Source organism: Malurus melanocephalus, unplaced genomic scaffold, assembly GCF_030028575.1.
Source record: "Malurus melanocephalus ecotype Western Australia unplaced genomic scaffold, MMel_1.1 scaffold_128, whole genome shotgun sequence".
Classification (NCBI taxonomy): Eukaryota; Metazoa; Chordata; class Aves; order Passeriformes; family Maluridae; genus Malurus; species Malurus melanocephalus.
In genome coordinates this window covers 727,893-743,590 of record NW_026623360.1, presented here as the reverse complement: position 1 = coordinate 743,590, position 15,698 = coordinate 727,893, and the positions used below count along the sequence as shown (strand labels likewise).

At 49.5% G+C, this 15,698-nt stretch overlaps 1 protein-coding gene across 1 annotated transcript; it reads right to left on the bottom strand.

Moving 5' to 3' along the window:
- Nucleotides 1-10,710: 10,710 nt before the first annotated feature.
- BHLHE41 (basic helix-loop-helix family member e41) lies at nucleotides 10,711-15,692 on the bottom strand. Its single transcript, XM_057370517.1, has 5 exons — nucleotides 15,488-15,692; nucleotides 15,167-15,230; nucleotides 14,778-14,885; nucleotides 14,446-14,557; nucleotides 10,711-14,322 (listed from the first exon to the last, which is right to left on the bottom strand). The coding sequence occupies exons 1-5, from the start codon at nucleotides 15,547-15,549 to the stop codon at nucleotides 13,298-13,300; spliced, it is 1,371 nt and encodes a 456-aa protein (XP_057226500.1). The 5' UTR covers nucleotides 15,550-15,692; the 3' UTR covers nucleotides 10,711-13,297.
- Nucleotides 15,693-15,698: the final 6 nt, after the last annotated feature.

Here is a 15,698-nt window from a genome sequence, read left to right as displayed (position 1 = left end):
GGCACTGCCAGTGTCCTCATGCCACTTCTGATGCATATGTGTGTGCCTCCCCCAGGCAGGACACCTCCTTGCTGCCACAGACAGCCCTGCAGTTTCTCCCCCATGCAACATGAAGTTTGATTTCTAGAGGCTTTTTGGATCTGAATCCCTGTCTGCTGAAAGGCTACAGGGATGTCTGCCATCTCTGGCAGAGTGAGAGAGTGTCATCACAGTACCATCACACTTCTGTTCAGGCATCTGGAAGCTGATAGAGGTGAAATATCACTGCACCAGACTGTGCTTACTGTTTCATCCMCATGCTTTGTCTTGTCCTACCCCTCTGCAAAAGGAGGAAGGCAGCTGGTAATTGGAAGACTTAGTAAGAAAACGCAACATTAAAGTGCTAATATTCAATCCAGGGTCAAGTTGTAGGGAAGAAAAGTTTTCTATGATTTATTTTTAATGAGCAAAAGTTTGAAGAAAWGATACTCAGAAGAGCTCCAGCTGGGCTTCTTGAAAGTGAACTTAAAAAATCCACCTTATCCCATGCAACACAAATGAGTGCCAATAATTACCTGCCTACTATTTTAAAAAAGGAGGGCTTCTGGTTAAAAGAGAAATAAAAACAACAAAAAAAAAGGAGGGTGGAGGAAGGAGGGAAGTGATATGTACAACAAGTAAAACACCTTTAACCTGACTTCTATTTGCCCTGAAATCCCTTCCACTGCCTGTGTGAAGGAAAGTGAATCACCCAGCTTTGGAGCCACTGACACGGTATCACAGAAGTGCTATCAGGAACTATTGCTAAAATAAAATTCAGACTAGCCTTTAAGTGGGAAATAMCTGGAATTTCTTTGTGGTTGCCTGTGGAGCTTCTCCTAAATTACTACCTGTCACAACTTTTATCGYGTGTATCAAACTGCTGCTCATGAAATGTTATATGCCCAGAAAAGATGATTTGGCCTCAGCAGTCCCAATCAGCCTGAGGTGAACTTTGATCGATGAGGTGGAAGTGGCCGTCCTGGCACACTGAAGAGAAACCCCAGAGTGCCACCTGACCTTTGACTACACTTTATTGCTATAAAGTTGTCTTAAGTGTTCCCTTGACCTGGCAGATCTGCAGCACTGGCTGCCAAGACTATGACCTGGATTCTCCATTATCATGTCGTTTGTGTCACGTACAAAGTGAGCGTGGAGGAGACAGCGACACCGCAAATGAGAAAGGCAACAATGTCCATCAGCTGTAGGGCTGGTGTGAAAGGAAGGTAGGCAGGCACCAGATAATTGTGTCCGCTTGACTGTGACAACGCTGCAGTTCCCAGCAGGCTCACACGAGAGGGCAGCAGTACATGCAGCAGCCACGTACTGCAGTGGGAAGCAGGTTTTCTAGGAATTCACAGCATGTGATAGGGAATCTCATAAGGCACCCAGCATTCCATTCCTTTCAGAAAGGACACAGTAATGTCAGTGTAACTGATGCACAAATGATGCCATTCCTGCAGTTGCTGAGCAGGCCTGGAAGCTTTCAGAAACCTGTACAGTTGTGGGTTGAAACATTCCATTTTAGATACTATCCTGTGCCTGATGTATTTGCCCATGCCTGGGAAGCTCTTATTTAATTTCCCAGCTCTGCCACAGATTCCTGTGTGTGACCTTAGGCAAGCTACAATAATCCCTGTGGATTGGAGTCCCCCAGCTGTAAGCCTGAGATAATACTGCCTCAACCCCTTTGACTTTGTCTATGTATACGGCAGGCCCTGTGGGGAACAGCATCTCAATTCCTATTTGTTTGGCAAATAGTAMTGAGCACAATGTGGTCCTGAACTTGGCTGTGCCATCCAGAAACTGCTGCATGAAGTGTATTTTTATATCCTACCAAGAGTGACAGGAAGTCATTCAGTTAGTTTTACTTTGCAGTGAGAGCAAGATGCAGGTGTGCTGAGAGGAGCTGGGGGGTTCTGAAGGTGAATTCTTGTTTAGCTTTAAGTAGATTTCTAAAGGGGTAAAAAGGAAAAGCAAACTAAGGAATAAAACCTCATTCCAACTTTTGCTCAACTCTCCTGCTAAGTGCTTCTGTTACCAGAGGCAGCCTAARTCCTTTTGCAAGTGCTGCTTGGGCATGTGTTGTACCTAATCAATAGAAACAATTGAGTGAACAGGCTGAGATTTGCTTGGTGGCCCTAAATGTTCCATTGTTCCCACAAGTCTCAGGATGTTCTAGCAACATGCATGTAACCAGTAATGCACCATGACAGGTTGCCATCTCACAATTTTCCATAGATACCCAAGAGCCCTTTGGTATTAGTGGCTGAAGAGATAAAGCACTGAAGAGTTACAATCGTAGGAGAGTGCCTTTTTTTTTTTGTTGTTTCCAAAATCCAAAGTAATCTCTGCATGCTCCAAATAAATTTAATTAACTTAGAAATACCTCAGCTGTACTTGCATGGGAGCCCTGCACAGAACGAGCACCCTTCAGCATGTCTGAGCACAGAGACTCCCTGCTGCTCAGTTCTGAGGTGAAAGATCATTTAAAGATGTTGCCATCTGAACCCATTTCAGTAAGAATTAGTTCAGCTGCTGGCACCCCACAAGGCAATGAATACTCAGTCCTGCAGTACCTTATCTCATGACCTGCTCAATACAGTTTTTGATGCTACCTTTGTACATTATATGTGACTGAACAGCAYGAGGCACCTACTTCTAGGAACATCTCTCTCCTCTGGTAGGAAGAAAGGAGTGCCCCCAGGGTACAGCCACACAGGACAAGCACATAATTCAGGTGTTGTGAGCAACTGCAAAAGCAGTAGTCTGGCAAGTGTGAGTACTTTGTTCTGACTTCTTTGTCAGAACACAACCCAAAATTCCCAAGGAAAAACTACTTTCTTATGTTACTATGACTGTATAGCAATGATCCCAATTATAYTTTTTTTCTTTCACATATGCACAMAAACATATATATATGTAATTACAGTGTATATGTAATCACTYTTTAGATGTCATTATCCCTTTTGTCAGCTTGGGGAACTAAAGCTCAGGGATGTGCAGGGCTTTCCCAGAAGGARTACAAGCCCTTCATCTCCATGTACTGACTTTTGCACATGGATCATTTTGCTGAAAAGTCTGTTCTGACCAACACAGAGTTGTGTAGCAATGGTGCAGTGAGGCTGGGGGCCCATCTGGCCTGACATTGTGCCTCAAGCTCTATAGCAAGAGCTGACTGGGCACAGGCAGCTCAGTAGTAAACTACCCTTGGTGTGGGGTTACCAAAATAACCTACTTGGAGAGGAAGCTTTCTGTAACCCTTCAGTCAGAGATAACACCTCTTCCTGATAGCAGAGGATTTATCTCTTCCAAATTAAATAATGAGAGCACTTCAAGAGAGGTGAGACTTAATCTCTTCTTTTGCAAGTGTTGTGCCAAGTCTGACCAATAAAGATTTTACCTTTTAGATCTAATTAGTCTGTTTTAWACTCAAAACTTTGCAAAATTAACTCCTTAATTTACAGTTGATTTTAGCATGCTGGTTTCAGCATATGCAGGAGTTCAGCTCCTCAAATGATTTGAATCTGTTCTGATTTCCTCTTTAGGTAACTCTGCTTAGCTTATTGCTTCTCTTGTCGGTCAGAAGCTCACAAGACTCTCCTGCGATGTGGAAGTGCCTTCAGTCCAGGAGTCAGGCTCACATCCTGAAAGCACTGCTGTGTGGATGCATTAGAAACATCTGGGGAAAGGAGGAAATCCCCTCTTCACAGGCTTGTACAAATGCAGATGGTTTGACCTAATTGCCCCTTTTAGTACCTGAAGGGAGCCTGCAGGAAAGATGGAGAGAGACTCTTGACAAGGGCCTGGAATGACAGGACAMGGGGGAATGGCTTCACACTGACAGGGAGTAGGTTTGGATTGGATATGAGGAAGAAATCATTCCCTGTGAGGGTGGGGAGGCCCTGGCACAGGTTGCCCAGAGAAGCTGTGGCTGCTCCATTCCTGGCAGTGTTCCAGGCCAGGTTGGATGKRGCTCTGAGCAACCTGGGACAGTGGAAGTGTCTCTGCCCATGGCAGGGGATGGAACTGGATGATCTTTAAGGTCCTTTCCAACCCAGGCCATTCTGTGATTCTGTTCTATGATGTGACTGTACTCACTAGGGAAAGTGCTAGGGTAGCCCTAAACTACCAGGGTGCTGCCCCAGCCCAGGCAGCTTTGCTCCTGAAGGTATAGGTGGTGAGCTTCATGGAAAACAAGTCAGGGACATGCAGTAGCTTCCCACTGGCTTTGCCAGGCAGCTGAATTGCCCTCGACCCCTTGGAATGCTCTGCCCCGGAGGTTACTAAACTCAGGCAATCAGCACTGTGTCCTTTTAAAAGCAGGTATTGCAGAGTCTGCATGTTCAGCAATCATAGCAAACAGCTGGGCTCCTGGAAATGCCTTCTGGGCCTGGCAGGACACCGATGGGAGCATGCTTCCCACGGCTGGCTCCTAGGGCAGGGCACACAGATTACTCTCAAAGGTCATTTAAAATAACTGYACTTACCTTGTCATTTACAACACCAGAATTAGCCCTGTGACCAGTTAGGCATTTTTCAAAGCCACTTCACATTTTGCAGACATGGATGTATCTTTTTTGTTCTTATTTCTACGCTCTGCAAACTGCACTCTCTCCAAACAGAGCTTCTCTGCTGTGCCAAGGAGCAGGAACACATGCAGCTGAGCATCACACAAACACATTTTCCTTTGCAGACAGACTAAGAGTGCCCAGGATGATTATCTAATGATGGCAGCTTGTTAAGCAAAGGTAGCTCCTTTTCTCTCTGAGATCAGGAGATGCTTCRGGGAAACACAGGCAGCCTTAACTCTGACCCTTGTCCACACACATCCCATACTCTTCAATTACCTTTATAGCAGGTAATAAGGAATTCTTGCTTATTTTACACATTTTTCAAAATTTTAGGCATTTTTTTTTCCTAGTCATGTTGGTCCATTTGCCTCCACACATTTCAGTTCTGACTTTACTCTGGAAAATGAACTCCTCATGGCAGTGCATTCTTCATGACAGACCCAACAAASAAACTCCCTGTATGTCCAAACTGTCAGAGCATCTGTCAGAATCTGCAGTACTGGAGAAAAACTCACCTCACAATCCTGGGTTCAATTMCCTAACTCCCAGCAGCTTCTCCGTGGAACAACAGAGGGCACCACTCCTCACACAAAAAGCTGCAGCTGGAAGAGGAGCACCCCTGCCTTTGAGTCACAGTTCAGGATCTAGAATATTTATGTCTCAGTAGGTGATTGGGGGTGAACAGTCTTCCTCCAAGGAGGTTCATCTCTGCATCTCCTGCTGCCTGTGCCAAAAGCTGCTCTCAGGGATGTGTGCAGTTTCTCTTGTGGATCTTGCCCTAGTTTGCACAGAATGAATAAGCAGTCACTTACTAAGAAATAACTTAAGCCTGTTTGATTAGAAACTGCATTAGGGGGAAGAGGAAACCACAGAGCCAGTCAGAGCCAGTTCCTACCCCAGCCCTCATGAAGATCTGTTTTTATTCCAGTGGGTTTGCAACATAAAATGCACAAACATGCAGCAAAGCAGAGCTGTAGCCTCAATTTCTCAGGTGTGTGTCATCTTCTGATCTTGTTGGTCTCTCCAATGGGTGCCACCACATCAGTGCTGCCACTGCCAACAGTTCCGAAATAAAGGGACCTACTAGAGCATCTGGGAAAGCTGGAGAKAATCTACAAGRGCTTGGAGTGACAGGACAAGGGAGAATAGCTTCATATTGACAGAGAGTAGGTTTAAATGTGATAGCAGGAAGAAATTGTTCCCTGTGAGGGTGGGGAGGCCCTGGCACAGGTTGCCCAGAGAGCTGTGGCTGCCTCATCCCTGGCAGTGTCCAAGGCCAGGCTGGATGGGGCTCTGAACACCCTGGCATAGTGGAAGGTGTCCCTGCCCATAGCAGGAGAATGGAACTTGATGGTGTTTAAGGTCTTTTCCAGTTCAGACCATTCTGTGATTCTATATCACAGTAACAATATTGTTATTTCAGAAAAATCTGAGTTAAAAAAACAGCTTCTGCTAAGGCAATGCCCAATTTATTGACTATTGGACAGTTTATGCCCTCAAGGACTATAAACCTCTTGGTTTTCTTATTTTCTGTACAGAATTGGCCCAAACCTGCAGAACATTGCACTCTGTTTGCTCAACATGCATTATAAACAAACCGCTTRAATACTGGGACTCTGAACCCCTCAGCAGCCCTTTTTTGAGAGGACTGGGTCCTAAACTGTGCCAGGGGAGGCTTAGGTGGGACATTACAGAATCCCAGAATATGGTGAGCTGGAAGGGACCCGCAAGTCCAACTTCTGTCTTGGYACACACAATCTCCAAGAGTCACATAATGTGCCCAAGATTATTGTCCAAAAACTTCTGGAGCTGTCAGCTTTGGGGCTGTGACCACTTCTTCCCTGGAGAGCCTGTTCAGTGCCTCTGGGGGAAGAACATTTCCTTGATATCTAACCTAAACCTCCCTGACACAACTCCAGATGTTCCCTGGGTCCTGTCCCTGGTCACCAAAGAGCAGAGATCAGGACCTGCCCCTCCTTTTCCCCTYGTGAGGGAGCTGCAGAACTGCTGGGAGCTCTGMCCTCAGTCTCCTCCAGCTGAACAGACCAAGTGCCCTCAGCTGCTCCTTGTGGGGCTTCACCTCCAGACCTTYCACTATCTTCATGTCCCTCCTTTGGATGCTAACAGCTTAATATCTTTCTAACACTGCAGTGACCAAAACTGCACACAATAATCAAGGTGAGACGGCAACAGTGCAGAGTAGGAAGAATTGTTCACTGAAARGGTGATCAGACATTGGAACTGGCTCCCAGGGAGGCKGTGGAGTCACCGTCTCTGCAGGTGTTTAAGGAACGGCTGGACGTGGCACTCAGTGCCATGGTCTGCTTGACGCAGTGGTGYTCGGTCACAGGTTGGACCCGATGATCTCACAGGACTTTTCCAGCCTGAATGACCCCGCAATTCTGCCAGACTGCCGACTCGCCGCTCCGCCCCAGGGGCGGCCATTCCTGAGGGGCCGTGGAGCCGCGCGGGGAGAGGCGGAGCGCGAGCCGCGCGCCGGCCAATGGCTGCTGCTGTCGCTGCTGGCCCCGCCCCCTCGCCACCCCTCTCCCCTCCCCGCAGCGGGCGCGGCCCCGCGCTCACGTGCCGGGCAGCGTGCGCGGCGTCACGCGGGCGCGCGCGTGACGGCGGCGGCGCCTGAGGGGCGGGCGCGCACTTCGGACTGAGGCGGGAGCCGGGAAGCGCCGGACGGGCCGGGAGCGAGGGACAGCGGCWCGGAGCAGGGCGGGGTTGCCAGGAGCCGGCCGGACTGCAGGGGATTCTCTGTCCAAATCATCGCAAAGGGGTCCTTGGTCCCCTGCGGTGCCTCTCAGCACCGCTCTCTGCGCTGACGGGCCTGGTGGGTGCGCAGGTACTGCCTTAGCGTTCCTGCTGTCARAACAAACCCAGCGTGCACAAATTGCACAGACCTTTTCACAGAATCACAGAATCATTTAGGTTGAAAAGTCCCCTGAGATCGCTGGTTCCAACGTATGACCGAACACCACCGTCTCAACCAGACCGTGGAGTGAGTGCCACGTCCTGCCTTTCCATAAACACCTGCAGGGACGGTGATCCCACCGCCTCCCTTCGAGCCAGTTCCAATGTCTGCCCACCCTTTCRGTGAAGAAGTTCTACTTCATGTCCAACCTAAACCTCCCTGGCATAGCTTAAGACTTAYGCCCTCCTGTTTCAAGTACAGCATAAAAAGATTTTTCATCTTTTGTTCTTTTTCAATCTCTCAGCCCTGTGCAGAAMAAGAGTTCAACTTGCATGTTAAAAGGAGACACTCAGTTTCTCCTGCTGGTCGTCCTGCAAACACATTTTGAGATCTTGCTGCCAAGAGAGGATATGGAATCTCCCTCACTGGAGGGCTTCCAGAACCATCTGGATGCCATGTGCTCTGGATGGCCTTGCTGGAGCAGGGAGGTGSGACCAAATGACCCACTATGGTCCCTTTCAGCCTGACCATCCTGGGATTATGTGAAGAGAAGCTTTTTTTTTCTATAGTTCAGGCTGCTTCTTTGCTACAGAATCTGCTCTTGGTGGCTTATAATTGTTTTTGATGGACATATTCATATTCCATATCCTACGGCTGAAACTTAGGGCCCAGTGTTACAAGCTTTGCTGGAAGCTGCGATCTCCACACCATAAAAATGCTRATCCAGGTCACTATTCACAGGCTCCAAACCTGGAGCCAGTGCAGTGCACTCTAAGCAAGTCTGAAGCTCTCAACACTATAACTATTAGGCCCATACAGAGGGGCTGCTGCYCCCTTCTAGATGGACTCCTTTGCAAACAACACGATGTGTAAGGCTGTGAGCCTGCAGGCCACCCACTGCAGGGCTGCAGCCTTGGCAACCTTGTTGATAGATTACAGGGAGAATAGGATCCATTCAATATCTGTCAGCTCAGCTGGCTGTGTACCGCAGGTACTAACCAAAACACGCYTGGGGAGACAATTTTCTGCTGAGAAAGAAGGTGCCATATTTACACGGCTCTTTTCCTGAGGTTATTCCCTAGAAATTGCTCCGTTGTCAGAGTGACTTGGTCACATCCTTTAAAAACATAGTAAAAAGCAAAGTAAAAAACAAACAGCCCACAGGGCTTTATGAAGGCAGGAGAAACATCTCTCCACCCATCCCAGGCATCACCTGCATCCTCTGGGGCTCCGGGAGGGCCATGCCGGGAGAGGAATGTTTGCAGCTCAGGAAGAGGCGGCGGTGGCAGCAGCAGGTGCGCTGCCACTGGGTGCCCCGTGAGTTCAGCGAGGCAGAACAGTCTGTCCCAGGCAGGGCAGCTCCTGCAGCCCGCGGCAGCGCCGTCATCCAGGCTGTGCTGAATTTAGTGCTTGTGACAGATTGACAGCCCTGCAGGCTGAAATGCTGGAGCCATGGGAAGGATGCAGAGAGCAGAGCAACTCGCCCTTGCTCGCATCCASCCCACACGTGTCCAGCGCTCGCACAGCTGCTGCTGGCAGCAGGTGAGCCACCAGCTTCTCTTTGCTACTTCCCTGAGCTGCTCTGAGCTTGCAGGAGAACCAGAGACACTCAACAGAGATTCACACTTCCCTGAGTGAAACTGGCTCTAAAAAAATCCAAAGCTTTATTTGGCAGAGAGGAAATTTGGCATTTTTAATACTTTCTTTCTCCGGGGTTTTACTTTCATGTTCGTTTCTGCAACTAGATGGCAGGAAATTTTCCAAAGAAGGCATGGATCACATGATTTCAAGAGCAGAGGTTTGAAGGRAAAAGGAAATGCATTGCAAAACCCAGGTTACAGGGCAGACTAGGAATTTACAGGTGCTGAAACACACCTTGTACAAAATCCTCAGGTTTGCTGGATGTCAGACATCCAGTCTGCCCTGTCTAGAGGTGAAAATTAAACAAACAAGGTCCAAATTACAAACTCACGACCTACTCCAAGGCCCATTATGCTCCGGAAAAAGACTCACATGGCTTAATTGGTAGGTCAAGCCTTTCTTACATGGGGCTGATGGTCAAGTACTGTAATTGTAACCCTTCCAAATATAAAAATTCCTTGTCCTTCAGTCAGAGGTACATGATATTGCTTTCCATTGTCTTAACAATCCCAACCATATTTGTTTAACACACTCTAATGGAGCCTGTCATGTCACTATAATAAACTGGATAATAGGATCTGTTTTCAAAGTTTATTGCTAAAGATAATAAGCTTGCATCCCTTATCTTGTAGTTTATGGGACAACACAATGCAGATTCAAGTGTAGCACCCAGTCCTGCACTCTCAGCACTCACAGGGGAATGTATATTTAAAACTGGGAGGCTCTTGTCCAGTGTTTCTGTGATAGTTTTTAACCTCAAGAAAATTCAAGACATACAAATTGATTTAGGCTCCAAAGGGATCTGAGGAAGCCTGGAATTTAATAATTTAGGCTGACACTACAGTCTCTCCTGTCATTTGCCTTTTGCCTCCAGCAGCAGTGGGTTATCAGCCTCAATTACAAACCTTGTTTTCCCCATGTTTGCTTTTGTTAGGCATTGGGATTATCAGAACACACATAATTTGTCTTTATGTTTTATGTCATAAAATTTAATAGATTCCACTGATGCTGCAACTTGGCATGAAGTCATTTGGCATATTTGATTCAAGGGCTAATAAAAACAAACCTTCCTGTTATTGTACATGGTAAATACTGAAATTGATAAAGCCCTCTAAGTATCTGGGTTTATAGCCCAGTGAAACCTAAATCGATTCATATTCCCAAAGGATGGAAAGTTTAAGGAGACCGAAAGCCTTGCTCACACTCAGGTTTTAAACTATGCTCTTCTGGAGGGGCACCGTTTTTAAAGCATTTTTTAAGTGCTCGTGGCTCCACCCTTTGCGTGCATGTAGTGCGATGGTAGGAAGGGCTTTGAGCTCAGTCAGGCCKATTCCCTGGCTGGCGGGAGGAGTTGGAATACACCAGCATTTTCATCCCAGCCTAACTAGTGGCCTAGCAAACGTTAAGCTGTTCAAGTATGCAGGTCAAAGTTACCGAGCTGAAGTGTTGAGCCCAGCTCACATTCATTCCTGTGACAACACAGGGAGAGAACCTGATCCAAAGACAGTGGGAATCAAATGCAGATTTTTTCCCATTTCCCTACCTAGTAATTGACTTCAGCATGTAGGGTGGTGCACTGTAGCAGCCCTTAGTCCATTATTTATGGAAAAAAACCCACGTCTATGTGTTCATTGATATTTGTAGATAGTCTTCCTGTATCTATGATAGGAATTAAATTTACTATAGCTTCCATGTGAAGACACAAACCTATTTCTTAACAATCCTATTCGAGTCATATAAAAGGAGCACTTATTTTTCGTCCAATTCATAATTACGATGTATTTTAAAGGATTGATGGAATTAACACGAGTCGTAGGAGTTTTTTATTCCATTCCAGCTTCATTCCTTGTCAGTGTAGTCATCGATATTGCAGAACCAGCAGAGGGAGCACGGAACGTTCCCTTCATCTCTCTCTTACATAAACACTGGCTACTGTTTGAGGGGTTMCTTTATTTCTCTGTAATAATTTTTGCAAGAAAAGGTGATCTACAGCTCTGCTATTCAATCTGTGGAAGTCTTCAGAATACTGCATTTCCATGCTAGGGATGATTTGCCCACTTCCACCACTATTGCTCCTCTTGCTGTGCCTCCCCCCCAACCACAAAATGCTCAGTTGTAGAGTATTTCCAAGCTGAGGCATCCGTCATTCATTCCTGCAGAGATTATGAYACATCATTAGATGGACAGGCAAATCATAAAGTTTGCTCCTTGTGAGCAAAGAGARCTCCTATGCAGCACCAGGGCTGTCAAGTGTTAATTTTAAAGATTAATATTTTGCAAAAAAGAAGAGGAAAAAAGTAGATGTCAGGAAGAAACGTGCATGTTCCACATGCATGCTTTACACTTGGCTTTGTGAAATATGCACATATTAAACCAGAGTTTGCCAAAGAGAGTTAAAGGAAACCCAGCAAATTCAAACCCAGATTAAAACCGTGAATTATCATCAGCCACACAACCGTACAGTTTGAAGCTCAATGCACCAATTATTATGTATTAACATTACATTTTTAATTAGTAGACAACCCCATTTTGTGTATTAAAGTTTTTATTCCTTAGTAAGAATTTTTTAATCACAAAATAGTGTGGAAATATTTAGATAATAGAATTCATGGAGTGCTGGAAAATACTGAATATAAAGATTGATTTCTAATATATCACATACTAAACTGTTCTAAAACAGCTGGTTTCTTGCAGACAGGATTTATTTTTTTTTAATAATTTAAGACGGCATAAGCTTGTATCAAGCATAAGCATTGTAACAAAAGTGCAACTTTTTCAGCAAATCCTCCCAAAAGATATTTAACTCAAAATATCATTAACACATATTTTTCTCCCTACAAAAATAGCATGTCAGACATCATTAATTGGATGTATTAACAACTATTTACATATAGCCACTCTGTAGGCTAGTAAGATTTTTTTTTAACGTTGTTTAAACACAGCGTTTGAGGCAAACAGTAGCAACAGCAGCAGCAGATGCACCAAATGGACTGACGGACCCCGGACACGCACACACTCCTCGCCAGGCTGTGGTGTCTCACCTCTTACATAACATTCAAGTGAGATTTCTCACAGTGCTACCTTGGCAACAAACTAAAAATATCTAGGCAAGGTCTTGGTTTAAGCCTTATTATAAAAGCTTTATCTGTGTGATTATCTGGCGTCTGGTTTGTCTCCAGAAAGGGAAATCGCAGTATTTGAGCATGGGATGAGGGAAAAACCCATATGGGAAACTTACCCCAACTGGTTTAATCGTTTCTGATTGCACAGCGAGGTGTTTTACCTACGGCCTCCAGTTTGTGTCACTCAGAATTTAGGATGAGTTCAGGCTGCTCTGTGTTTTCTTGGGGGAGAGAAGGGTTTGTTTTTTTGTAGTTCAGTGCAGTAACATTCATTTCATACAGCAAGGTTAGGGGGAAAAAATCTCTTGGGAACATACTGAATTAAATAAAGATGGGGTGAGAACAAATGCACTTGCCACACCTGTATATCTTAGCCAAAAAAAATTATGAAATAAACACAAGGTTATGTAATGGGTCTGACCCTCCTTCCCTTGCACACCCAAAACTCACTGGAGCCAGCGGCCTCCCCGGGTGCTCAAGGCACTGCAGGTTTGGGCTCAGGGTGCATCCTCCATGCTCCGATTCCCCATAAAGTGCTAGCATAGGTGCTGGGCTCTGCCCTTCCTCTCTTGCCTTGCACCCCACCCTCACCCTGAGCCCATCCAGGTCTCCCGGACAAGTGCAAGCTCCCAGGTGGGACTTAGGGACACACTCTACAAACCCATTTCAAGTAAGGTGCCACATTTAATTACTCTATATAGAGAAAAAAAAAAGTATCCTTACTATGTTTTCTTCCTTCTTTTTTTTTCCTTATTTATGCATTTATAAAGCCAAACATTAAAAAAATACTGAGTAGCAAATTTTATCCTCCACGGTCCTCTGCGGGAGCCGCTCTGGGACCTGCCGCCCCGTCAGTGGGGCTCCCCCGGGCCAGGCCCCGGCACCCCGCGGCCGCCAGCTCAAGGCGATAACCGGCCCCGGCGACCCCTGCCCTCCGAAGGAACCCGGGAGCGCAAATGCCGGCCCGACGGTCCCCCAGTCCGAGGGGAGGGCAGCGGCGGCAGGGAGCCCCCGGGGGCATCTCACGGGCCCTCAGCGCCGGGCTCCTCGGCAGCTGCGGGCTCGGGCTCCTCGCCGGGCTCGGCGGCGGCGGCGGCAGCGAAGGGGTGCGGGAGGTGGGGCGTCGGGGGCAGCCCAGCGGCGGCCGCTGCCGCCTTCTCGGCGGGACCAAGCACGGAGGAGAGGCAGGGGAAGGAGGCGGCGGCGGCAGCTGCGGCGGCGGCCGCCTGGGCCGGGATGCCCGGGTAGAGAAGCGGGATGGGAGCGGCGGGGTAGAGATACTTCTCCAGGCTGCCTTTATCCAGGAAGGGCTGCATGTAGGCGGCGGCGGCCGAGGGGGAGATGAAGTAGAAGGGCAGGCAGAAAGGGGCCGCTGCCGGCTGTCCGAAGGGGGCCCCGCCGCCGCCCGCCCCCAGGGCCATCAGCGAGCCCAGCAGGGAGGCGTCGGGTCTGACCAGAGCGGCCGCCGCCGCCGCCGCCGCCGCTGCCGCTGCCTCGGCGCTCCGCGCCCCCAGCCCCGGCGGGCCGGGCATAGGGCTCCCGCCGCGGTCCAGCTTCAACCGCTTGGGCGCGGGGGGCACCTCGTCCCCCGACGGCTCCTGCTTGATGGACAGGGCGGGCAGCGCTCCGCCGGCCGCCGCTGCGGGGCCGCGCTCGGGGCGCGCCTCGCCCTCCCCGCCGTAGCCGCTGTCCGTGTCCGTGTCGGTCTCGGCGCTGAATTCGGCGGCGTGAGTCCGCTGGATGACGGGCACGCAGTTAGCCTGGCCCTCCGGCTTGTGGCCCGGCGCGCAGTGGGGGGCGGGCGGGGAGGAAGAGGAGGAGGATCCCTTGCTGAGGGGGCCCGGCGGCGGGGAGAGGAGTTGGGGGCCGGGGAGGAACTGCGAGGAGATGGAGTGCAGGTGGCCGAGGAGCTGGGCGCATCGCTGCTCGCGGGGGGTCCAGCTCTCGAAGCGGGAGAGGTACTGCAGCACTTCCTTGGCGCACGTCTGAAAGCCCGAGTGGAAGGCGTCCAGGTCGGCCTGCACCGGAGACTTCATGGACCGCTCCCCTGCGGGGGAGACCGAGCGGAGACAGAGTTTGCCCGCGGCTCCGGTGTGGGGTGTCCCGCTCCGCGCCTCCCCCCTTCCGCCCCGGTGCGCCCCCGCGCCGGTGTCCCCAGGGTCCCRCTTACCATTCTGCAAAGCAATAATCTTCTGGTGCTGCTGCTCTGTTAAGGCTGTTAGCGCTTTCAAGTGCTTCAAAGTCAGTTCCAGCACCACCGCTTTCTCCAGGTGTCCAAGCGTCTGCAAAGGCAAGGATAGGGGGCGGCTTGTCTACCTCTCGGCACGTTTTGGCTACCGCCAAACGCCGCCTCCGTTAACTTCGGTGAAACCGGTCCCCGAGGCATTACGGCCAGGACGGCGGGCGGACAGCGGGCAGGCAGCCCGGCGTCCCGGGGCTGCGCAGCGGGCAGGCTGCCGGCGCCTGCATCTGCATGGACATACACGCTCCTGGGCACCTTACCGTCAGCTTCAGATGCTCGGGCAGTAAATCCTTCAGCTGGGCAATGCATTCGTTTATCCTGTCTCGCCTCTTCTTTTCTATCAGTCTATGTGGCAGTTTGTACGTTTCCTAATCAGCAAAACCCGGAAAAGCCCAGTGTTAGGCAGAGTCCCTCGGAACGCCGATCAAAACCAAAACAAATGTCATGCGGACCACATGCCGCGCAAATTATCGTCAAGGCACCGCTCTCCCCGCCGTGCCAGCTCGCTCGTAAACCCACTTGCAATTCGGGGGGCAAGTTAATGCGCAGCCCCCCGGGTATGATCTTGGGAGCGAAGCTACGCTGCAAAATTTGGCGAACCCAAATAAGGCGSTTAAACGAGAAGAGAGCCCCAGAAACTTATTCTTACCTTGCTCTCGTCCCTCTTCACGCCTCTCTTGGGTTTGCACATATACAGGGCAGGGTAGTCCAGCCTGGAGAAAAACACAAAGATCCAGCATCGGCAAGTGCAGCGAGAGCTTGCCTAGCACCTCCTCGAGTGGGCASACGGGCGCCGAGCGCTCTGCCCGAAGGGCCGGGCAAGGGCTCSCCCCGGTCCGCCCGCGGAGGGAGGCGGTGAGCCCCGCGCCCCACCGGGGAGCCGGCGCCGCTCCCAGCTCTTCGCAGCACTTTCTCAAGACGACGAAACGCCGCAGAGATACGAGACGGAGATACTGCCCCGGCGCCTTACCCTATAAAATCCCTATGCTCCAGCAGCTGCCGCTCCGGCAAGCGGGAGATTCCTTCATCCATGTCTGGCAGCGGCTGATGTTTCGTCGCTGCTTTTGACTGAGCCTGCGGGATGCTGAGATCAGTCTCGGGAGATCCGCGAGCGACTCTGCGCACATGCAGCCTCGTCCCCCCTTTCCCGTGCAGTGGCCAAAAGTGTGCGGCGGTTCGTC